General features: G+C 42.6%; 1 protein-coding gene across 1 annotated transcript in view; it reads left to right on the top strand.

Annotated features, from left to right (window-relative positions):
* plpp4 (phospholipid phosphatase 4) overlaps positions 1–10,526 on the top strand; it is a 28,078-nt gene extending 17,552 nt beyond the window's left edge. Inside the window, exons 3-7 of the mRNA XM_062464462.1 lie at positions 1,512–1,602; positions 3,812–3,875; positions 4,326–4,450; positions 7,534–7,704; positions 9,341–10,526. Of these exons, the coding sequence (XP_062320446.1) occupies positions 1,512–1,602; positions 3,812–3,875; positions 4,326–4,450; positions 7,534–7,704; positions 9,341–9,546 (657 nt within the window). The 3' untranslated portion in view covers positions 9,547–10,526. The remainder of the gene's footprint in view (positions 1–1,511; positions 1,603–3,811; positions 3,876–4,325; positions 4,451–7,533; positions 7,705–9,340) is intronic.
* Positions 10,527–25,475: the final 14,949 nt, after the last annotated feature.

The following is a 25,475-nucleotide window of genomic DNA, read 5'->3' as shown; positions in this document are numbered from 1 at the left end:
TAGAAGCTTGCAGCCACAGTAGAAGCTTTCAGCATCAGTGTCTCGATCTGAAAACGTCCTTGAGGGTAGAATTTATCTGTAAATGAAAAAAAGACGGAAATGACTTTCTCTGCTTAGATTACGTTTCGGTGCCTTTCGCCAAGGTGTAACACCAGACTCAGCTTGTATCTAAAGTACACACGAACATAAACACATACTGTCAATACACACACCCACACATACCCTCACACTAATACAGTACCGACCCAAAATATTGGAAAACTGGAAATTGTATTTATGTATGAACCCTGATATCAAAGTCACACAATTTATATTCAGATTCAGACTTCAGCTGAAATCCCTTTGGGATGGCAATGTCTCCCATCTCCTTTGAGGTACTCATTAGTAGTTCATACAAATAATAGTATTTTATAATAATAATAAGACTTTATATAGCACATTTCATACAAGAATTGCAGCTCAATGTGCTTTACATAAAATCAATAAAACCAAACAATAATAATAAAAACAATATAAATGAAAATGGAACAAAACAAAATACAAGCCGCAGTCTTTGCGGGAATCAAAAGCACATATAAGCCGCAGTCTTTGCGGTGTCTCGAGTCCGTCTTAGACTCGAGCTGCCTTTGCAGTTTCCAAAACATATAACAACCCAGACTAGCCGCAATCTATCTGCGATCTCTTGAATCCGTCTTAGACCCGAGCTGCCTTTGCAGTTTCCAAAACATATAACAAACCAGACTAGCCGCACTCTATCTGCGGTCTCTCGAATCCGTCTTGGACCCGAGCTGCCTTTGCAGTTTCCAAAACATATAACAAACCAGACTAGCCGCACTCTATCTGCGGTCTCTCAAATCCGTCTTAATTTATACTTTATTGTATTGATAGACCTAATAATTGACCATCCTTCCTTTGGGCAAAAGTGAGGTCATTTCTCCCTGGATCATCAGATTCCAGAAGATGTTATCTCCCAGTGAAACACCTTTTGTGCTTCTTCCTTGAAGACGATTCTATGACATGATATGATAAATTGAATTGAGGATGTTAGCGAGGAAAGCTCCTGCATGATTGAGAGAACAACATCCGTCCACCAGTTATCTGTAAAACTCCAGACTTCCACACCTGCAATTATGTTTCAGCCAAAGGGATGTTAATATTCACTGATTATGAATCATGTTCTTCTCATTGCCATGGATTACAAAGACACTCTTAAAAGTGTCCTGTTCGAACTGTAACAGTTCCTATTTGGAAATGACATTTTCAGAGTTGGGGTAAATGATCCAAGGATCTCTATCTCATAAGAATTTGACGACAGAGCGTATTGTTTCAAGGGGTTTGTTCATTTCAAATCAGCAGATAAGGAAAACATTTTATTGTAGATTTCATGTGCATATTTCCCATCAACAAGGAATGTCATTTTGTGACAAACCAGGCAACCCTTCATGACAAGCCTTGAAAAAGAGAAAAGATCTACTTAACCTTTGTCTTTTTCTCTCTTCTTTTCCTCACAGGCAATTTCATTCCTAACTCCCCTGGCGGTGATCTTTGTAGTGAAGATCATCAGAAGGACAGACAAGACCGAAATTAAGGAGGCGTGTCTAGGTATGTACAGGTGTGGGTGTGTACAGGTCTGGGTGTGTACAGGTGTAGGTGTGTACAGGTGTCGGTGTGTACAGGTGTGGGTGTGTACATGTGTGAGTATGTACAGAGGTGTATGTAAAATTGAAAAAAAAAAAGTTGTCTTATTAACAAATAGTGTATGCGTTTTTAAGCTTCTTTATTTAACCCCAACACTACTTCCATTTATCAACAACTCCAACGCAGATGGCTGGTGCTAGCGTCAATAAAGTTAGTTATGTTGTCATCTACTCACTCGTTTAATAAAATGACGTTTTATTCTGCGGAAAAGCAGAACCCAGTCAACATTTTCTGCAGTTACAAATAACACACTTATTTCCTTATGTAATAAATTATGCTAAGATAATGACGTAGCCTACTAACAGATCGTTGGCATAGCAACTCAGCCCTTACCGCAAGGTTTAGCCAGGGGGAGAGGTGGCTAACTTTTTGACCTCAAATTAAGTCAGTCTTACTATTTATGCAACAGACAAGCTTAAAATAGACTAGTCTAACCTGACAATTTAAGACAGTGTAAGGCTAAGACTAGTCTTAAACCAAGTTTATGCAACTGGCCCCAGGTGTAGATATGTATTACATGCATGCATATAACCCTAACCAGCAGCTCTACACATCTGCATGCACTTTCTATAGTTAAATAAATGTTTTATTTCACAGATTTTAATGTGTCTGCTCTGCTCCATGTCTAGTTGCTGCTGATTCCTGGCAGAGCAGACATGAACGCTTGCATCCATTTACATTTCATGCTATTAGTTTAACTCTGCACACGCTGTCTGGGTGTTGTGTTGGTTCTCGTTGTTCCTTCTGAGTGTGGGGTTAGGGTTAGGGCCTGCAGGGATGGAGGCAACAGAGAATTAAGCAAGAAAGTTGAACACAAACCCAATCAAACAGACAGACAGAGATATAGAAAGAATGAAGAAAAAAGACACAAAGACACTTCTGCTTATATCATTAAAGTAGAGTCTTCTATCCAGTGCAGTACTTCATCAGATGCATTACACACTACAGAGGAGCAGCAACCAGGATTAACACCACACATCAAAGGAAAGACGACCCTCCACAGTAGAGAAAGGGTCATAATTAAGACATAATTTAGCCAAGAGCGGGAGTTGGAAAATGATAGCAAGTAGCAGAGAGTGTTAGGGTTTAGAAAGTCTTCCCATCTGCCCTTCATGCAGGACTACTTAATACTTCATCAAAGCCTCAAATGTCTCACAGGACACTGTAATGATCATATAAATGAACTATTACAGCCTGCTTACATGCATTTCTCTGATAAATCAGCGCCACGAGCTTGGAGAAGATCATGTAATCCAGTATTACAGAGTCACATTAGTCAGAGACATTTACAGTCTGGGGTTCAGTTCTGTTGTTGGCCAGAGGAGACCACTCTGAGGCTGAGCTGAACGATCTGTCCTGCATAATCATATCTCAACCTCGCTCACTAAAACAATATGTACACATGAATAACAATATGAAACACACAATGTCAACACATTTTTACTGTATATACAGTTCTTTACAACATAATATACTGTATTATTGAACGATCATTACGAACATAGCTTATTTCGGAAGGATTTATTTATGGTCTTAAACAAGTTTCAGGGCAGTCATTTTCAAAGCAGAGAGAGAGAAGCACTACATTTAGTCATTTAGCAGACGCTCTTATCCAGAGCGACTTACAGCAAGTACAGGGACATTCCCCTAGTAGCACTAGTAAAGACATCTCAAATGTACCTTACAAACCAAGGCTAAAACGTATGCAAAAAAAATTAACGAGGAAAAAACTTGAATCATATCTCGGCCCCTACTCCTTGTTTGAGTCCTCACTCTTGGTACAATCCCATTTTTGAAGGAACTCACAGTATTTTGCTGGCAGCTCCAGCAGCACAAGGTGATTAAGATGAGATCACAGCACATATCAGACGATTCAGATGAGATCACAGCACCTATCAGGCGATTAAGATTAGATCATTTGTACCTATCCAGAACCTCCACCAAGCCACTTGAATCAGCTGTTAAACACATATGGACACCTCACAGCTCTCACTGTAAAAACATAAACTTTTATCTACATAAGACATGCTACACTGTCTCCAAGAGAAATATCAGTTTCCTGTTGCTCACCCTGATAAAAATGTGGTGATATTGATGCTTTTCTATTCTACAGCGGTCTCCCTGGCTTTGGCTTTGAATGGAGTCTTCACAAACACCATCAAGCTGATAGTGGGCAGGTAACGAGCGATTCAGAGGATGCAGAATGTCTGATTTTGTTTGCAGGCAAAAAATGTGTCTTCTTTGTGAGGCTTGTGATAAATTGGACAAACAGCCCTAGAACCGTATTGCTCCTTGCAGCCACTTAATTAATGTGTGTGTAGCCAGTGATCGGTTAAACTCATTTCTCAGGTATGTATCAGGCCACCCGCGCCAGCGAAGAGCTAGCTTTTCGTTGGCGTAGCTGGTAGTGGTCGTGCTTGGGATGTCAGAGGTGGCGGGTTCGATCCCAGTGAGGGGAGAATGTCGTCCGAGTGTACCTCTGATGGAGCAAGGCCACTCTATTACATTTGCAATGTGTTTTTGTTGTTGTTTGTGTTTGTGAGGATTTTTTTCCTGGCACATACAGAGTGTTATATTGTTGGTGTTAGGGATTAGTTGTCTGTATAACTGTAGTTACCCCCACCCAGACCCAGGCCGGACTATTTCCAGCGCTGCTTCCCAGACGGGCAGTTAAACGCTAAGATGCTGTGTACTGGGGAGCCGGACCTGGTGTCAGAGGGCCGCAAGAGCTTCCCTAGCAGTCACTCCTCCTGTGAGTCACAGCCATCAGCTACACACACACACACTTCCTCACACACAAATCCTCACATACACCTACTGTATCCTCCTGTGAGGTACAGCTAGAGCCAAACTCCAAGCACACACAGACACACTAATCCTTCTGTGAGTCACAGCTGGCATCCACACACTCACATAAAAGCGCACACACACACATGGACACACACGTGAACGCGTGTATGCACATACAAACACTCATCTACACTTGTGAGTGCATGCATACACGTACACACATGCATCATTGCTATGAAGACATCTGTGAAAACAATTGAATATGATAGAGGCAGTGTTGTGCACATTCATACCTCTCATGAACTAGTTCAAAGTTCAGTTCATACAAGTAAATATGAATCGTTCACGTTAATAGTTCACCATTTAAATTCTGAACTAGTTCATAGTTCAATTAATTCCTTAGTTTTAAGGTGTGTGTGTACTGTGTGTAAAAATCCTGCAAAAAATAATAAAGGTGCATCAGATCAGATGTAGTCGCTGAGTGCGTCTCAGCTTTCACGCCATTTTTATGAGACGGAGAGCTGTTGTCTTGGAATACGTTGCTTGTTTGGTCTACGTGTGTGCGAAGAATCATGGGTAACGTAGTGCGAAGTCGAGTTAGTTGGTTTAGGTTAGGCTACGTAGCGAAAATTTTACGGGCACTGAGACATGGTGCAAGCATTCGATTTAGACAGCGTCTCTCCTCAGGAGAAGGAAAACGTTCCGTAACGTTTTAGCTAGACCTTAAATAATATGAACGTGTTCACCGTTCAAATTCATTATTTGTCATTAAGTTGCGTTTAGTTCATCGTTCTCATAAAAATGAACGTGTTCAATAACGCGTTCAACAACGCGTTCATGCACAACACTGGATAGAGGTTAGGTTAAGAATTTAGAGCTTCCTCTTTATTTAGAGCACTAAAAACATCTCTTCAAACCAAACTTTCTCTTCTTCTTCACTGTCTGGCTACATTCTGTCTGTGGAATCAAGGAAGTGAAAGGTCTGTTTTAGGCCATACTGCTCTGCAAGCAATTTTATTTCCAGCAGTATGTTAAATAATTCAAAACTTTCTGTAGTGGTCAACAGCTACTGCATTTTGTTTGTCAAGGTGTGGCTGCAAAGACCCGGTTATACCTGTAAACTCTGTCTTTGTCTTGCACTGTCAAGCTTTTTGCTTTAAAGGCCATGTACTGTAGCAGTACATGCTTGCTTTTTGTCTACATTAAAATGACTGTGACCCATTTAGCATAATGACTGCACAGCAGTAAACAAGACAATTATGAAGAAAGCCCTGGAGCTGAGCAGGTCACTGTGGCTCTGTTCATAAGAACCGCTTCAGGAAAGAGAGATGAGGTGGACAGATGGCCGGGGCCAGTGGAGAGGGAGACCTATGGAGAGGAGAGATGGAGGCTCCAGCTATTCTGATGTTAGATGGAAACAGGCTTCATGGAGAGTGAACAGTACCGCTGGGATTGCAGACACTTTTATCTCTCTGAGAATGATAAATGCTGATTTTGGATAATAATCTTGTTTCATTGCCAAGCATGCAAGACCAGTGGAGCACAAGGCACTCCTCTATGAACACACTATGAAGTGATGTTAACTAACCTAACCCCCTGAACTGATCCCTAACCCTAGCCCTGACTGATCATGTTAACTAACTCTCTGGACTGATCCCTTGCCCTGACTGATCATGTTAACTAACCCTCTGGACTGATGAATTTGTTAAGGAGTTTTCGCTCCACTTTATCTTCTGGAACACACTCTACCCTAAAGTACTAAATCGTTTTCTACCAGTGCTGAAGTTAAGACTTTGACAGGCATTAAAGATGGGGCTTAAACCATATTACAATCAGGAATACTTGGTGTGTCAGAACCATTAATATCAGTGTCTGGAGAGTATGCTGCTATAATCACAAGCCAGATGGCCCTGCCTGGAAGAAATCCTGAAAGACACCTTCCCATGTTATTCTCCTTCTTCATTAACACCCAACAAGGTGTCTGCTAACGTCTATGCAACATCAGAACCTTGATGTTGCAACATGCAGAACTGATTTTTTATTTGTTGTGGTTTTGCTTGTGCTGGCTTTTTTAAATCTGCTTAGTCTTACCTTTATCCCTCATCATTGAAGGCAATATAGTTTTGATATATTTTAAACATAACTTATATGAACATAAAACCCTTAATTCAGAGCCAAGCCTTTTCATCTTCTTTTCATCCTCTTCTGTTCCCATGTTTCAGTAATTGCTTAGGGTTAGGGTCTCATTGGCGCGGCGCACAGTCAATAGAAAACTATGTAATCTGCGCAAGCGCTCCTAAGGTAGCGTGTAAAATATTAAACCTTAGCCACCTTAGATTAGAAGAGCGGGAGGGTGGTAGCAAAATATAACCAAATAAAACTGAAAAGCTTTACATTTACATCAAATTTTACATCAAAGTAAACTGCTGAGTGGAGAGACGACTAAAATGTTTGATGCATAAATGAGCCAACTTTGCCTACCCTACCCTCCCTGGAGCCTCTCTTTCTCCTTGTACCTCCATCCCCCTCCCTCCCTCCCTCTTCTGAGGGCTGCATGTGTATGCTTAGTATTCTCCTGTGGTTTTTGGGCCTGGTGACAAATGGGCAGCTGATGGAGGCTGTTTGGCCAGAGCGCTCAACTAATGACCCTGTCCTTCCGTAGCCTCTTGCAACTCCATCATACGCCTTAAATTCACACAATCAGGTGGCGATCGTTCTTATCCTCATGGCCATCAAGCTCACGGCAGACCTCCACTGGGCTGCTGGAGGGGAGGAGGGAGTGCAGACAGGGTATCTCACATCTCACCAACACAGATGGATCACCTACAGCCTGTTCATATCTCTGTTGTATCAGACATATGGTGGGCCCATGCTAACATGTTTGAGTAGTTAATAATTGTAAGAGAGTGCAGGTAAAGGAATAGGTGTGTAGACAGATATGACTCACCTGTTTTTGCCAACTGTAACATGTACTTATAAGACGTCCTTCACACATTCTTTGTATCTCTATCTGTCTCTCTCTCTGTCTCTCCATCTCTCTGTCAGTTGCGTTCTCTGGCCTCGGCTTCACCTCCTTCTACCTGGCAGGGAAGCTGCAGTGCTTCACGGTGGCGGGTCGTGGGCGCAGCTGGCGTCTGTGTGCCATGGTGCTGCCCCTCTACAGCGCCATGATGATCGCCCTGTCCCGTACCTGCGACTACAAACACCACTGGCAAGGTCCGTCTCCTGTCTCCTTAGTCCAGACAGTGCACCCTGCAGAGCTCAGATGGGGTGTGTGTGATTCACTAGATACTTCCCTACTCACAACCATTCATCAACTTCACAGGTTGTGAATGGTTCTAGTTGTGCTCAATTCTAACATGCTGTAAGTGTATAATCACCACCTAGACTCAATACAAAGGATGTGAAGAGCACCCAGCAGCCAGGCGAAACAGGCCTCATAGTGTTCCAGTGAGAGTCTGTCATGTTTTCCTCCTGTTGATGAGCATCTCTGAATCTGCATGAGTCTCCTCGAACACCGCTTCTGGTGACAGGGCTTCTCTTTTAGCATGGAACTACAACCGGGGAGAAACAATGCAATTACACTCCCCAGCTCCACTGTAAAATCAGCATAAACAGAAAGAGGGACATATAGACAGAGAGACAAAGAGAGAGACAGAGACAGACATAGAGACAGACAGACAGACAGACAGACAGACAGGCAGACAGAGAGAGAGAGAGAGAGACAGACAGAGACAGAGAGTATGTGACAGGCGACAGTACAGTTTGATGACACTGCTGTCACAAGCGTTAATTACTTTTACAGGACACCATATGTCCATGGGATTTTTCTCCATAAACTCAAGTATTATTAAACCTAATTAACATCACATTTTATTCATGAAGTCTGAAGGCCTATAAGAACTTCTGGACTGTAAAGAAACACAGATTTCCTTAACAAACACAAGGCTGTTTACATATTCCTGGTGTCCAGCCTCTGTAATAGACCTCCTCCATCCCCCTGCCTCCTAGCTGGGGGACACAGTGAAGCAACAGAGGTGTTCTGTGCTCCATTAAACTTGTGGGCCTCAATTTGGAGCTATGGTAAACGGTGTCTGTAGGTATTAGCTGAACCGGGTAGATGGGATGATACCAGTAGGCTATCAATACTCCATCATGCTGGAGGAAACTAGTCTATGGTCCTGAGGTGAAGGTATGGGGTCAGTTTCAGTTACAACCAGAACTGGAGCAACTGAAAACTTTTTAGACAATTACCAGTCAAGCTAAGCTTGTCAGAGGTGCAGCCTGTGGTGCAGATGGTGATTTTACGTCTCACAGATGGTGGTTTGTTGTGAAGCGTAGAATGCTCGCTCATAATTCAATGTATCTGCCAGGTACCTTGACAGCACCATATTTTATCCATTTACAGTGACTAGGAAATGTTTCAGGCTGTTGCTAATAGCTGAGAGGCTAATGATCATCTCTCTTGACAGAGGGACCACTCCGGGGGCTTTAGTGATTCAGGGAATGTACAGGTCGTAAATTGGTCATTATTTTTCACTGACTTCCCTGTATCAATACATGTGGATGATTATGGATATATGGACATATGCTATAGCTCTCCATCAGTCCCTACATCCACCAGAGCCCCAAAAAACTAAAGAAATGTTACATGTCATACAATACAACCACGAAGCCTTACACCCCCCTACCCCTAGCAGCCAGGCAGAAAGAATGATTCACAGTTTCTTATACCAGAATAATTGTTATGCATGTAGATATTACATTTAAATGTAATCCACAAGGATTCATCTGCTTGTACATTGTACTTTGTAAATTCCCAATACCAGTGTTTGTCTTGTGCCTGTTGCAGATGCGTTTGTCGGTGGAGTGATTGGTATCATCTTCGCCTACATTTCCTACCGGCAGCACTACCCTTCTTTCCTGCACACGGACTGCCACCTGCCGTACGCCAGTCTCACCAGCTCCACCCAGATGCCCTCTGCCCAGGACGATGCCCAGCCCAGCGACAACGCCACCTCGCTGCCCCTGGAGGGGATGACTGAGGGGCCTGTATGACTTCTGGCTAGCCGGACCCCCATCGCCCCACTCACCCAGTCCCACACCCCACTCACACAGACAGACTGATTTAACACTTATACATTCCAGTGGACAGTACTGTACTCTCTCAGTAACACCCCACCTCCCCTCTCTCTCTCTGCCTCCATCCGGGTCGTTTGTTTAGTTGTTTCTGAATCAGCACAGGAGCCTGGATGTGTACACGTGAGTGTGTCAGTGCGTGCGTCTGTGTTCCTATGGGAACATGGGACAACACTGTAGAGCAAAGAATGGTGAAAAGTATTTGAAGAACATTTTGATGAATACGATGTGAATAATGTCCCTCAGAGCAGCAGGGATGAATATATGATCACTCCTGAGTGTTCAGTAAAATAGCACACTGGAAGCAGCAAGTGAAAAATGAAGGAAAGACCTGCACACTGAAATACTGCTTGTCCTACTATAATACTTTAACCATGAACTGTACTGCACTGTATGCCTGAGAAACAGCAGCTCCTGCAGAGCAGAATGTGACCATCAACCGCAGCCTGATTCCAGTGGGCTTCTCAATTGTTCTGACTGGCTTCACATTAGCTGCTGTAGTTGATCTGATTTCATCACTAGTGTGGTTGGTGTTCAGACTGCACAGCTGTCTGAAATGTCACCGCAAAAGGCAAGCTGACATGAGATGTCACAACTCTGAATGATTCATTAGACACAAGTCACCACATCAATAAATATGGAGGGAGCTCAGACTACCATATCTAAATTGAATACAAAAACATATCAGAAACTATTTTAATTCAGAAACGTATCTATGATCCTTTCGGACAGTGGCCCTTCATTTTTCCACACCACTCTTCTTGAGAGCTGCTGGTTGTCCATGGCAACATAACTATGAATATAGATGAAACCCATTCTTTGGTAGAGGCAGAAAGGAAAACCCCCCCTCTGTCTTTTCATCCATTCCTTTAGTTCTTTATCTCTGTCTCCATACTAGTTCTTTACATTTACATTTAGTCATTTAGCAGACGCTCTTATCCAGAGCGACTTACAGTAAGTACAGGGACATTTCCCCCGAGGCAAATAGGGTGAAGTGCCTTGCCCAAGGATTAATAGCCCGACTCCCTAACCGCTCAGCCATCTGACCCCCTCTTTATCTCTGTCTCCATACTAGTTCTTTATCTCTGTCTCCATACTAGTTCTTTATCTCTGTCTCCATACTAGTTCTTTATCTCTGTCTCCATACTAGTTCTTTATCTCTGTCTCCATACTAGTTCTTTATCTCTGTCTCCATACTAGTTCTTTATCTCTGTCTCCATACTAGTTCTTTATCTCTGTCTCCATACTAGTTCTTTATCTCTGTCTCCATACTAGTTCTTTATCTGTCTCCATACTAGTTCTTTATCTGTCTCCATACTAGTTCTTTATCTCTGTCTCCATACTAGTTCTTTATCTCTGTCTCCATACTAGTTCTTTATCTCTGTCTCCATACTAGTTCTTTATCTCTGTCTCCATACTAGTTCTTTATCTCCGTCTCCATACTAGTTCTTTATCTGTCTCCATACTAGTTCTTTATCTCTGTCTCCATACTAGTTCTTTATCTCTGTCTCCATACTAGTTCTTTATCTCTGTCTCTGTACTAGTTCTTTATCTGTCTCCATACTAGTTCTTTATCTCTGTCTCCATACTAGTTCTTTATCTCTGTCTCTGTACTAGTTCTTTATCTGTCTCCATACTAGTTCTTTATCTGTCTCCATACTAGTTCTTTATCTCTGTCTCCATACTAGTTCTTTATCTCTGTCTCTGTACTAGTTCTTTATCTCTGTCTCCATACTAGTTCTTTATCTCTGTCTCTGTACTAGTTCTTTATCTGTCTCCATACTAGTTCTTTATCTCTGTCTCTGTACTAGTTCTTTATCTGTCTCCATACTAGTTCTTTATCTCTGTCTCTGTACTACTTCACCCCCTAACCCCCTAACCATGGCTATCCTGCGCTGTGACTGAAACACCTCCTGCTCCTGACTTCATCCTCCAATTTGGATTCAGATTAAAGCTCAATGTGAGCAATCAGTGGCAGGTGTAACAGGCGCAGAGGAAAACGATCATAAAGTCCAATCTGATCCAGCACTAATCATCATTATGGGATTGCGGCGGCACTGGGTTAGGGTTAGGACCTGAAAGCCTAAATAATATGAAGCTTCCCAATGATTGGCCTTGCATCTCCACCACACCTCAGCCCACACTGGCCTTCCAGACTAACTAGCAGTCTAGAAGCTGGGCTAACGAGGGAGAGCTTTAGGGTTAACTATGGGTGCCATCAGTCGTACTTGGGGCTGAATTGGAACACAGACTCAATTTGAGAAACAATTTTGCGAGTTGCAGATTGCCAAAGAATGTTTTGCAGCAACCAAGAATGCACAGTATGTAATTCTTTATTCTGATAGCGAGAGAAGCACATAAGGTCATAATAAAACACGGTCTTTCTGAAGCACAGATGTATTGTTGTGCTCTGTGGTGGCTTAACCTTGCGGTTGCTGTAACATTAGATGGATGTGCACTTTGACCTCTGTCCTCAACCATCCAAAACACGGAGGAATGTTCATGTGTATGTAGTAAACACCTGGCATGTGTTGCCTTGGCTCTGCAGACTCAGTAAATGCACCCAAGACATTCATATATTTATTAAAGCTACAGTATACTCCTGTATAGGTTGTTGGACAAGACTGTGTGCCTGTGTGTTTGGGTGTGTGTGTCTATGGGTGTGTTAGCCCCCAAGCCTTTATGGACTGTGCAATAACACAACAAACACATTGTAAATGAGCTCTTCCTGTCTTCAGTTTGGGAAGGTCTATGCATTGGTGCTAAACATCATATACTACACACTGGGGTAGCAAACCCTAAACCTGACCCTAACCCTACACACAGGGGGAGCTAACCCTAACCCTACTCTCTGGGGTCCGGAGGCTGTCCAACAGACACAGAGAGCTACCCAGCTGATGCACAAAGATCTACAAATACCTTTTTCAAATGTCAATAGCAATCCTGCCTGCTATGGAAGCAGAGTGCCAAGGCTGAAAACTCTAGTACAGGATTCAAGGCATCCTTGAAATTGAACTTTCTTGTAGTCTATTTTCCCATGTAACATACTGTTGTTGATCAGTTATTTTTGTCTGCAAAAGTCTAATTTTCTCATGCAACATACTATTGTTGATCAGTTATTTTTGTCTGCAAAAATCTTACTGTGTTTAAAAGTATAAAGTGAAAAAAGATACCAGTATCTTCTTAGAAGAGATAGTGGATGCATATTCATTCATCTGATATTCACAAGCAAAAATTGCTTTTAGTCTTGAACATATACAATACATCCTTGTATTGCATCATCTTATCAGTATTATGTCAGTATATACGATTTATATTGCACAAAATCAAATTCTCTACAGTGTTGCTCTCAAATGAAAATGTTTTCATATTGAAAAAGGCAAACAAGCTTATGTTTAGTGTGTGACCTTGAAGGAGGCAAGAAGAAAGTATAGCAGCTTGTAACCATGGCATGCCAATACCATTTGTGAAAAGAGACTATTTTGTATGGATATGCATGTCTGGCCTTGAAAACTCTTTTGGACTGTAATTTGCTATTTATTCACTTAATGTGCGACAATGAACTGCAGCTGTAATAAAAAGCTCTATGTAGACAGCATCGTGCCCTGGGGATTACTGGGAAATGGAGATTTCATCTGTGGCCAGAAAGTCTTTCTTCTACCAAACACCAGAAAATACCCTTGGAAAAAGGATGTTCATTACAATAACTATTACTGTGGGATTTGCAGAGAAATGTTATAGTATTCTACCTGATTGTATTACGTTTCATGAGCTCCTGGGTTAGTTAGCAGTTTTGTGTTTTCATAGTTTGTGTCCCAGAGGAGACAGTGTCTGAGCTTCTTGCTCTGTGTTTCCAGTGAAGATGTTCTACTTTGATCCAGCTGTTTCCAGTGAAGATGTTCTACTTTGATCCAGCTGTTTCCAGTGAAGATGTTCTACTTTGATCCAGCTGTTTCCAATAAACATGTTATGAGTAAGATAGCAGCCTCAGTGCAGAAATGTGATCAGGTGCTTGGTCTAATGTGGGTGTGCATTAGTGTTAGTAAGGTTGGTGTGGCCTGGCCTTCCTTCCCCAGGGCTGCTGGACTGTGATGATTTACCCGTAAAGGAGTTCGACTGTTCGAACTCGGATAATTTAGATTGAGATAGGCTATAGGCCTATGCCTGATGCCTAAGCATTTGAAATCACAAACTACCATATAGCCATACGTTTAACGTAGGCTATGGTGTGTTCATCTTTGTTTAATTGTTAAATTAGGCTAAATGTTGTAGCATATGCATTTAAGTTGATTTTCTATAAATGTATCCTACATATTGAACTGATGAGAATAAGAAAATGAGAATGTCGGTGGTAAATCATTGTTTTCCCGTTCGGTCAGTGTTACAGGAACGTCTGGTTAAGCAACAACATGGTCTAAGCCTGACAGTTAGCCTGCCCCGGACCAGGCTAGTTTTGAAGCATAAGTTACCATAGTAACTGAGTTTGAACTACATTAAGCTAGCTTTATTTTTTGAACTAGAAATGAGTCAGACTATCTGACATAAGTCTGGCTTATTTGGTAAACTCGCTTTACGGAACAGGCCTCTGGACTTTCTGAACTCAGATAATAGACTGGTTTGTTTATTTCCCTCTCTCTCTGTCTCACTACTTTTTTTTATTAAAAGGTAGGACAAAAAAGGAAGGGAAAAAAGTATGTAAAAAGGTAGGAAGAAAAAAAGTATGAAAAGGTAGGAAATACAACAGGTGGAAAAAAAAAGTAGGGGAAAAAAGTAGGAAAAGGTGCTAATGATGAATTGATGAAAGATGGATGTCTCCATCCATTTAATGATACAGTAAATCTGATTGCTCAAAGCAAATACAGTGTAAGTATTTCATGACTGCAACTCAGGGCTTCACTGTCTGCAGTCAACAGTACTGTTCCAGCTCAGAGGGACCTATCTCTGACCTAGATTGTACCAAATCAGTAGGATTCAACAGTGAGTGCTTTCAAGTCATCAGAGAGTCATCTGGAGATTCAGCGTTTGGTGTTTCATCAAAAGTACTTCCACTGAAAGGCCCAGACAGTTGTAAATTCACACTTTCAAAAGTCGTTATCCATATGGTTTTTAATACGTTCCTATCTATGATGTTTTATGAGATCATATTTCTTGTTTGTGCATGAATTTATGCAGGCTACAGTATCTTGTTGAATTGGTAAAGTCGGCCAGGGAAGATTTTGCATGTCTCTTCTTTTTCATCCACAAAGCTTGCCTCGGGTTTGAGAGCAGAGACACAAAGATGGTAAAAGTATAATTAAACCGACATAGTCTCTGAGTGTTATTTTCTTACTTATTTCTTTTTCCTTTCTTTCTATAGCCTCACATTGGGCACTGAGGTCTGAAATCATCTCAAATCATGTTTTTCATTAACAAAAGTAAAGGTTTTACTGGAACAAATTGTTATTGTGTTTGTGTTCTCCCTTAACATCTAGTTTGTTGGACCAGGCTGGCAGATGCGGGTGCAGGAAAAGGTTCAGGATACTTTGGAGAACACAGTTTCCAGGTGGCGGGAATGCATCAAGTTTATTTGTGTCTGCCCTCTTTCATGAAACGTAGATATATAATTCATGTCGAAACTAATTGCCTGAGTAGACTAATTGTAATGCAGTGACACACTAAAACACACACACACAAACTTATTAAAAACTCTTTGATGTGGGTATGATGTTGGAATCTGGGCCACGTAGTGACTGGAGAGTTCATACAGTCTGATGAGGGGTGCTGGTGGCTATTGGCACGGCCACCCTGCCTGGATTCTGGGAGAGCTACAGCTGGCCCACCCTGCCTGGGCTGCCCCCCCTGGAAGAGTTGCCCCCTCCCTCGAGACAGGAGCCTGGCTGTGGGTTCTGCTGGATGCAGGAGGAGCTATGAATAGCCTCCTTGGAGATCCGGGTGGAGATCAGGCAAAGAGTGCCTTCTCTGCCAGACACAGGATGTTCCCTGCCCACTCCCTCCAGCCACCCTGCCCACTCCCTCCAGCCACCCTGCCCACTCCCTCCAGCCACCCTGCCAACTCGGCTTCCTCAGGAGCCAGTGAAGCTGGATGGGGGGGGGGATTCATGTGGTTCACGCCACATGAAACAGTCTATATCTCAGGGTGATTAATTGATTAATTTGCTCCTCGTTTTAACAAGGATAAAGTTTCCTACATCTTTTTGTAATTGTGAGTTTGTTTAGCAGACACAGGAATCCAATTTTTAGAAGATAATACCTATTTATCCAATCAGATCCTCTCATGACTGGGAGCCCCTAGCCGTCTTGATGTGTGATGAGATACTGTGGTGCTGCTCTCAGTCTGTGGAGCGTCTGGTGTAACACCTGAAGTCATTCAAAGCGAGGAGTATTTGGGATCTGTTCATTTCCCTGGCACAATCCTGGTTTTACTGCTTAGGGTGCCTCTTTAAATATGCATGAATCATAACAGTGATTTACAGATGGTTTCCTGACGATTAATATTTAATGATTCTCTGGTTGCCGTCTGCCTGGTGATATACCTTCCCAGGTTTCAGATGCCCACAGCACAAACCATGCACTTCCTACTACGAGATAAATCATAATCACTCAAATGCTTGATCTCTGCAGTCCACATGCACTCACGGTAGTGATATGTTCATTCTCACTCAGAGCTCAAACACAACTCCTGTTGGCTGAGTTAGTAATACCTATAGTAGCAACACAGTAGGTACATAGGAACTGCTGTGTACTGAAATTGTAAGTTTTAGCAGTATCTGTTATTAAAAAAGTGTAAAAAGACACAGTATAGGGGAGGGGTGTGAGGGGTGAATGGATGTTGTAAAGGGTGAAGGATTCATATATCTATGTGTCTATTCCAATATGTAATGATAGTATTCAATGACACAAATCTGTGTTCTAGAAAGAGTGGTCTGGAGTCGCAGAGGTCCCATAATATCAGCTTTAATGCAGCAGTTGGAAATCAACAAGTACAGAGCTCTGGGGTTGTCTACGTTTCCCTACCCGCAACAGAGTTTGGGCTGGTTCACAAAGTCCAACTGGCTATCTGTCCCTCCCCAGCATATATTTATACAGTGCAATTGAAAAACAAGTATCAAAAAAGGGTTGAGCTTGTTCTCTCGTGCATCAGGGAGTTGTTCTTGCCTACGCGTCCCACCTGCTCGGGTGCCGTCTCCACCCGGTTTCAAGGTTGTTTCTGAAAATGAAGAGATAGAGACACAAAGAACAGCCTGCTTCCCACACTCAGTGTGAGACCCAATGTTTAAGCCTGGGCACACTTCTAAGTTCATAACTTTAATAAGCACAATGCATAACTTTAATAAGCACAATATATTCTTTAAGGGGCAGTTGAAGGTTGTGTTACCAAAACCAGGACATCCACTTACCCCTGGACAGCCCAACCTCAATCATACCAAGTTTCACTTATGGAATAACTGCTGAACTGTAATGAAGTGTAACAAAGTAGCAGTTCCAATGTGACTACAATGTAGTGGGTGGTAGTATTGGTACAAGGTAATAGTCTATAAATATTTCTATGTAGTTACATGGTAGTTCATGTAACCTTCATGAATTTAGTGTATCTAGTGTGTATCAGGAATGCCATGCAGTAGAGGGGCCCTCCCCCACTAAAGGGGAGTGGAGGCCTTCCCTGTTGTAAGAAATTTAAGTTCAAGATCACTACGTCAAATCAGAACAGGCAAGGGGTATCCCTAGGAGAGCCTTCTGGGTACTCATCATGGCTGATTATTCTTCTCTCCTCTTCCTCCTCTTCCTCCTCTTCCTTCTCCTCCTTTCACACACCGCTCCACCCTCTCCAACAGGCTCACGGTCCCCTGTAGTATCTCTGATGGATTTCCAGAGCTTACAACAGTCCAGGTGCAGAAGGAAGCAAAAATCAATTTCCCTGCTGCACTCATGTCCCAGGCCTCACCATGGAACACTAATCTTCTTATTCTGGAGCCAATCGGATTACCTGACTGTTGATATGTTAAATGAGTCTACGTTTCCTCTCTCTCTGTGTCTCTTCCTCTCCAACTCTCTCTCTTTCTCTCTCCATCCCCTTGAGTGCTTCAGTGGAAGTGTGTCCACCCGGCTGCTGTTAATAATTGTTTATCTGGTGGAGCAGAGAGAGAGCAGCGTTCAGGAATTCTATCTCATCCCCACTCTGAATATTATCAGAGGACTTTCTCTGACACATGCAGTACTCTCTACTGAGCTTTGCTTGCATAACCATTGAGAGAAACACCCTCTGCAAAAAACGATAATATTTTGAGGATTCTACAATTAAGCTTGGTTGGCATAATCTTTTGAATCAAACACACTGTTCATTTTTCTTTTAGCTTGAACAGGCATTCATAATTGAGGGGTGTGAAGGAAAATATTTATATTAGAATTTAACCTTGCCATGTAGATTGTCTGTAATAGGATTGATTTAGGCTTTCCTCCTCGCTGTGGCTGAGGTTCTCATGCTGCTCTGTCCTGGCTGCTGAGGTTCTCATGCTCGTCTATCCTGGCTGCTGAGTTTCTCATGCTCCTCTATCCTGGCTGCTGAGGTTCTCATGCTACCGCAAACGCAATTAGAAGAGGCTGCTCTGCTGAATTCTGCCTGCTGCTCATGAAGAGGGTGTCTGCTGCTCATGGCGCTGGGCCACTTCCTTAGTGATACGCCCAGAAACGTTTCATAGGGGTGACAGAGGGGGTGGGGGGAGACTGAAAATCTTGGGGTGACACACCAAAATTAAAAGCCATAACTGAATTTAAGGATTTCTATTATGCTGTTGTAGTATATAGGCTAATTGAATATCAATATGAGAGTCAAGGAATGTTTGGTTTCTGATTTTACTAATTACCTGCTGTGCATAGACTAATACTGGTACAGTTGACATTTCCATCCATCCATCCATCATCTGCCGCTTTTCCGGGGGTCGGGTCGCGGGGGCAGCAACCTAAGCAGGGAGGCCCAGACTTCCCTCTCCCCGGCCACTTCCACCAGCTCTTCCTGGGGGACCCCGAGGCGTTCCCAGGCCAGCCGAGAGACATAGTCCCTCCAGCGTGTCCTGGGTCTTCCCCGGGGCCTCTTCCCAGTGGGACGTGCCCAGAACACCTCACCAGGGAGGCGTCCAGGAGGCATCCTTATCAGATGCCCGAGCCACCTCAACTGGCCCCTCTCGACGCGGAGGAGCAGCGGTTCTACTCTGAGCCCCTCCCGGATGACCGAGCTTCTCACCCTATCTCTAAGGGAGAGCCCGGACACCCTGCGGAGAAAACTAATTTCGGCCGCTTGTATTCACGATCTCGTTCTTTCGGTCACTACCCACAGTTCGTGACCATAGGTGAGGGTAGGAACGTAGACATTTGACATTTTGAGTAATAATAAATAAATAAATCAACATTCCAGACAATATGTGGATCGGGAGGGGGGGGGGGCAGTGGGGGTGGGGCAGTGATTGTATAAGGGTGACCATGGCCCCCCTGGCGGTGCCACTGCACTTCCTTTGCAGGAAACAAGCCTGATAGCAGGACCATCCCATTTATATATGTGAAATACAGCAGTGTAGTAAAGGATGTTAATTTGTTTAACTACATGCTCTTCTGGTTCCACCCATTGGCACTTATTTGCTTTAACCCTTGTGCTGCCTTCGGGTCATATGACCCAAAGGTTCATAACGAACCATCGTTGTGTTTGCCCAATTTTACCCAATACAAAAACAAATAAAAATAATTTTCTTTTAACCTTTGCAATGTGGGGGGTCTGAGACAGCCCAACGGTTAAAATAAAATGCTTCACTTTGTTTTTGTAAGCAGTAAATTTGTCGCAATACGACGGTGGGTCACAATGACTGATGGGTCAGAATGACCCGAATATAACACAAGGGTTAACAATGTATGCTTCATGTTTTGGCTACCCGCAATGTTTTTGAGGCTATCTCGTTGTTTATGATCATTGACCAATGAATTCACAATTTGACATTTAACCTAATAGTCATGGTTCATTTTCTATCACACTGTCTCTTTCTCTCCCCTCTCTCTCTCCCTCTCTCTGTCTGTTTTTTTCTGCCCCCCTCTCTGTCTCTCTATTTCTCTCTTTGACAAGTTAATTCTTTTTCTGAAACAGCAGTTAACCCATTAAGGAGTAACGTCGCATATGTGATCGTTTGAATGCGGGTCTCACAGCGTAACATCGCACATGTGCAATTTCGAACATTCAAACTGACTATTTTCCGATAAACAAAAACTATATGACAAACGCTATAGTATGGCTTCAAAATTTACAATGAGGAGGCTAACAAGTAACACTAGCAGGTAGTAGCATTGCTACAAGTATAATGCTAGGTAGTCCTGCTAACGTTGTAAACAGTAATGGACGAGGCGCAGGCAAATGGAGTGAAGCAACATAGACGCGCGAACACCCGTGAAAGGTTGTCATTGTTGCTTTGTACTCAGCAACATTTTGGTTGGCCCCACCAAATCTCACTCCAAGGGTTTTTGTTGGCAGCCCTGTTAATATGCATAAAGAAGTAAATGTTTTGATTTCAATAGCAATGAATATGAAAAAAGGCCATTACGATAGTAATAATGCTCTTTTAATAGGCTATATATCCCTTGATATGTACAGATGTACGGTGCATAACAAAATAATAAACTAATCTAGCATAATAAATATTATAAATCATAATAAAATCTCCGCAATAATATTGGTAGTCACTCCGGCCCATATAATTTTCTGTTACAGACCGACCCGGCCCCACATTCAAGAAAGGAAAAATTATCTGTCCCTCGCAGAAAAAAGTTTGGGGACCCCTGCACTAGGCCATGTCCTCCACTGGTCCTTGCCATGGTGAAAGTGACCTCAGGGGAGGCTTCCATTAGCAACACTTAGCTGCTTCCACTACCAACACTTATCTGCTTCCGCTAGCAACACTTAGCTGCTTCCACTACCAACACTTAGCTGCATCCGCTAGCAACACTTAGCTGCTTCCGCTAGCAACACTTAGCTGCTTCCGCTACCAACACTTAGCTGCATCCGCTAGCAACACTCAGCTGGCTGCAGGTGAGGGGTGGGTGGGGTGTTACTTTCAGTATGATGGTATAAAGCTGCTCAAGGATATTGTATCTGATGTCCTCTCCAGAGTTCTCCTGACAGATTCAAGATTACATTCTACCTCCAGACCCAGGGTGTGTCATTCTACCTCCAGACCCAGGGTGTGTCATTCTACCTCCAGACCCAGGGTGTGTCATTCTACCTCCAGACCCAGGGTGTGTCATTCTACCTCCAGACCCAGGGTGTGTCATTCTACCTCCAGACCCAGGGTGTGTCATTCTACCTCCAGACCCAGGGTGTGTCATTCTACCTCCAGACCCAGGGTGTGTCATTCTACCTCCAGACCCAGGGTGTGTCATTCTACCTCCAGACCCAGGGTGTGTCATTCTCGGATGTATTTTTTTCTAGGTTTTTCCACTTTCAATTTTTCTGCTCACTTGAGTTTTTCATCAATTGCATCCATACATTTTCCCGGAATGAATACATTTGTATTCACTCGTGTTTTGAATGTGTTGGATGGGAATGAGAGAGGTTGGACAGAAACCTCTAAAGGGTCTGCCTGAGATGGAAGCTTCTTTCACTTATAGATTGCCAGCAAACCTCCCAAAAATGTCCCACTAACATAATGAAAATATTAAATGTTGCTGTCACTGCCTTCCCTAACACATTGCTTGGCTCAGCAGAAGAAATCAGACTCCTTGTATAGACCCTGTAAAGTGGCTGTAAAGCAGAACTGAAAATTAGTTTTAAATTCATCACACCACAGAAGAATGTGTTGTTAACTACCCATCCAAATTCAAACGAAAAAAACAAGTATGTTAAATTAAGCTTTGAAATCGTGAGAAAATCAGCAGTCTTCTCTGCTTGAGACTGGGGGGGCGTGTCTCCTGAAGGAGCTGAAGCTCCGCCCCCTCGAATGTATTGAATCTAGCAACAACAGCAACAACTAGCTAAATCAATTGCAGATATCAGAACAGATCTACCTGCAGTCTCTGAGTGTTTTATGTGTTAATTATTTTGTCTTTGCTGAGTAACAGAATGCAGGTTATATAAACCATCTGTGATCTGACGTAGATAGGTGGCTGTGACGTAGATAGGTTGGGTTTTGCCCCGCCTAAACAAAACTTTAGCTGAAAACGGGTGAGAAACTGTTCAACGGTCTAACTCCACATTTCAGTGCGACAAAGTTTTAGAGCTTTGCACATGCTTTCAGCAACTCATTTCACACGTATATAATGTACTGAGAAGCAAATCATGGAATTTGCTTTACAGCATCTTTAATAGAAATGGAAAATGGAACAATACAAAAATCTCGTTTGGATTCAAAATGTGTTTTTCTGTCTCTTCAGGGACAAATTTGGACAGATGGCACACTTACACACAGGGTTCCTGTTTCCAAGGTCCATTACTCATTCTTGGTAATCACCTCATCTCCCTGGCCTCCAGGGCTCCACAGCCTGAGTAGGTGTCTGTTCTGCTCTGTAGCTTTGCCTGTCTCTGCAGTCCCTCACTCTCTCCTAGTTCCTTAAAAAAAAAACTGTGTTCTCCTCTTCACTCCCGCTCTCAGGATCACTGCAGTGGAACCTGTTCTACCCTGCCACCGCAGTGTGGGTGATTGATTACCCATCAACCCCCTGACAGGTACTCACAACACTGCTCCTGCACTACCTTCTACAGCCAGGGTCTTACATCTCTCATTGGTTGTTGCTCAGATGAGGTCATAGCTGGAATGGCAACACATGACTCCTACCAATAATGGGTTTTTGGATCTTGCCCGTGTTGACCACCTACTTTATGTTGGCTCCACTGAAACACACATACTGGAACACTGAGTGGTACTGAATGTTTCAGGAGCTACAGACTGGCTTCTCTCTGTTTCTTTAAGTCACAGTTGACAGCATCTTAGATCCACAGGGAACTCACACACACACACACACAGTCACACAGTCTCACACACATGAATACGTACAGTCACACACACACACACATAGACACAGAATTGCATGCACACACACACATACACGTAGTTATCCTTAGAGAAAGGCCAGACCTGCCACTTTAGATAACATCATCAGAGAAACACAGGCTGAAACAATCCAGTATGTTTACAACACAAAAAGGTCGGAAAAACTCCATGGATCTCATACTATGAGGTGTGTAGCTGTCCCTCACCTCGTGAGGCAAGTTTTATACCTGGTTTCATAACCCCATTATCTCTCAACAATATATTACATTCAGTTATTCAGTTTAATTTAGGAACAGGTCTTACCACAAACACACACACAGATTCAGGACCTGGGGTCTTGAATCTGCATTGCCCAGCAGTCTGTCCTAACCCTAACCCAGCAGTCTCAGCTTCGGGTGCCAATATGTTAAAGCGCTATATAAATACAGTATGTTAAAGCGCTATATAAATACAGTATGTTAAATCGCTATAGAAATACAGTATGTTAAAGCGCTATATATAAATACAGTATGTTAAAGCGCTATATAAATACAGTATGTTAAATCGCTATAGAAATACAGTATGTTAAAGCGCTATATAAATACAGTATGTTAAAGCGCTATATAAATACAGTATGTTAAAGCGCTGTAGAAATACAGTATGTTAAAGCGCTATATAAATACAGTATGTTAAAGCGCTATATAAATACAGTATGATAAAGAGCTATAGAAATACAGTATGTTAAAGCGCTATAGAAATACTGTATGTTAAAGCGCTATGGAAATGCAAACCATTTACATTTCACACACCTTTGATAAATCCTTTATTTAAAATGATTTGTTGAATCACCTTCAATTCTTCTTACTTTCAGTCACATATATCATTCAGCCCAAAGCCAAGGGCTCAGATCACTCCTGTCAAGCTTTTAGCCCTAACCCTTTACAAGAGCAACATGTGTGGTAATGTAAGACTTCCAATGTTTATCCTCTGCTCTCTACTTAGTTCAACACCTACACGTAACACCTTAGGTACTTAGGTTTCAACGTATTGATTTATCTGGAGGTGCCATCAGCTAAAAGTGTTAACCTATACAGTAAGGTTAGGGCTAGGCTACCATAACCATAGTAAACTGTAGGGTTAGGGCTAGGCTACTATAACCATAGTAAACTGTAGGGTTAGGGCTAGGCTACTATAACCATAGTAAACTGTAGGGTTAGGGCTAGGCTACTATAACCATAGTAAACTGTAGGGTTAGGGCTAGGCTACTATAACCATAGTAAAATGTAGGGTTAGGGCTAGGCTACTATAACCATAGTAAACTGTAGGGTTAGGGCTAGGCTACTATAACCATAGTAAACTGTAGGGTTAGGGCTAGGCTACTATAACCATAGTAAACTGTAGGGTTAGGGCTAGGCTACTATAACCATAGTAAACTGTAGGGTTAGGGCTAGGCTACTATAACCATAGTAAACTGTAGGGTTAGGGCTAGGCTACTACAACCATAGTAAACTGTAGGGTTAGGGCTAGGCTACTATAACCATAGTAAACTGTAGGGTTAGGGCTAGGCTACCATAACCATAGTAAACTGTAGGGTTAGGGCTAGGCTACTATAACCATAGTAAACTGTAGGGTTAGGGCTAGGCTACTATAACCATAGTAAACTGTAGGGTTAGGGCTAGGCTACTATAACCATAGTAAACTGTAGGGTTAGGGCTAGGCTACTATAACCATAGTAAACTGTAGGGTTAGGGCTAGGCTACTATAACCATAGTAACTGTAGGCCCACCCTGTCTTTCCTAGTCCATCACTTGCTCCGGCAGCAGACCAGTGAGTTTCTCCTGAAGATGGAGTGTGTCTGGAGACAATAAGAGACTGAGGCCGAGGCTGAGGCCGAGGCTGAGGCCGAATCCCAATACTCTGTCTCTGACTCCATGCATGTCTACAGTTTTAATTAAACTCCATTAGCAGCGAATTTCAAACTAATTTTGTTTGATATCAGTGCATAACACTAGTTGCTTTGGAGACATCGATATACATAACCGTAACCAAGTGGTGTGTCATTTCATAGGGCTATGTAGCCCTTACCCCTCAGTTTCGAGACACAAGGGCTAGGGGTAAACTAAGTGCTAGGGGTAAGGGGTATGGGTAAGATAGAGTATTGGGATTCGGCCTTAGAGTGGCCTAATAACAGACATTAAGGGGCTAAGAAGGTGATTAAGCCCACCCTTTTGTCTCTACACACAAACACACACCCACAAACACATGCAATCACATGCCCACGCACACAGACACAAATGACCACTGGTTAATTACTATTGAACTGTCATGTATCCTTGCATCTGAAAAGAGGTATCCTATGGTCCAATATAGAACTAAATAGCACATAGCTTGTACCTGGACATTTTCTCCACACTATACATATTACATACATGCGTACACACACACTGAAAGCTGTAAATTCTCAATGGACAAAGAACACAAACACGATTTAAAAAGGATATATGAGCTGTGGAGGCATAATGACAATGAAAAGGGTTAGGGTTATTTAGGTTAGGGTCTGCAAAGCAATCTTAATAAATGAACCAGATACTTCTCATGCAATAGATAGCTGTACTGAATAAGAAGTATCTGCTATATATAGCTGTTCGACCATTCAATTTAACTATTTGCATTAATATGTCAATTCTGCAACACTGAACTTTAGATTGCCTTTCAATTCAGTCATCTGTATCCTAGATGCACACCTGTCTGTCAAAGTAATTAATTGGGTATTCACACTGTGTTTCTCATTCACCCATATGAAGGTGTCTGCTATCTCGTTCATCATAATACAGGACTGTCTTTCAAGGG

Source organism: Osmerus eperlanus, chromosome 6 (assembly GCF_963692335.1).
Source record: "Osmerus eperlanus chromosome 6, fOsmEpe2.1, whole genome shotgun sequence".
Taxonomy (NCBI): Eukaryota; Metazoa; Chordata; class Actinopteri; order Osmeriformes; family Osmeridae; genus Osmerus; species Osmerus eperlanus.
The sequence above is the reverse complement of the archived record's forward strand: the minus strand, read 5'-3'. Positions and strand labels throughout refer to the sequence as shown.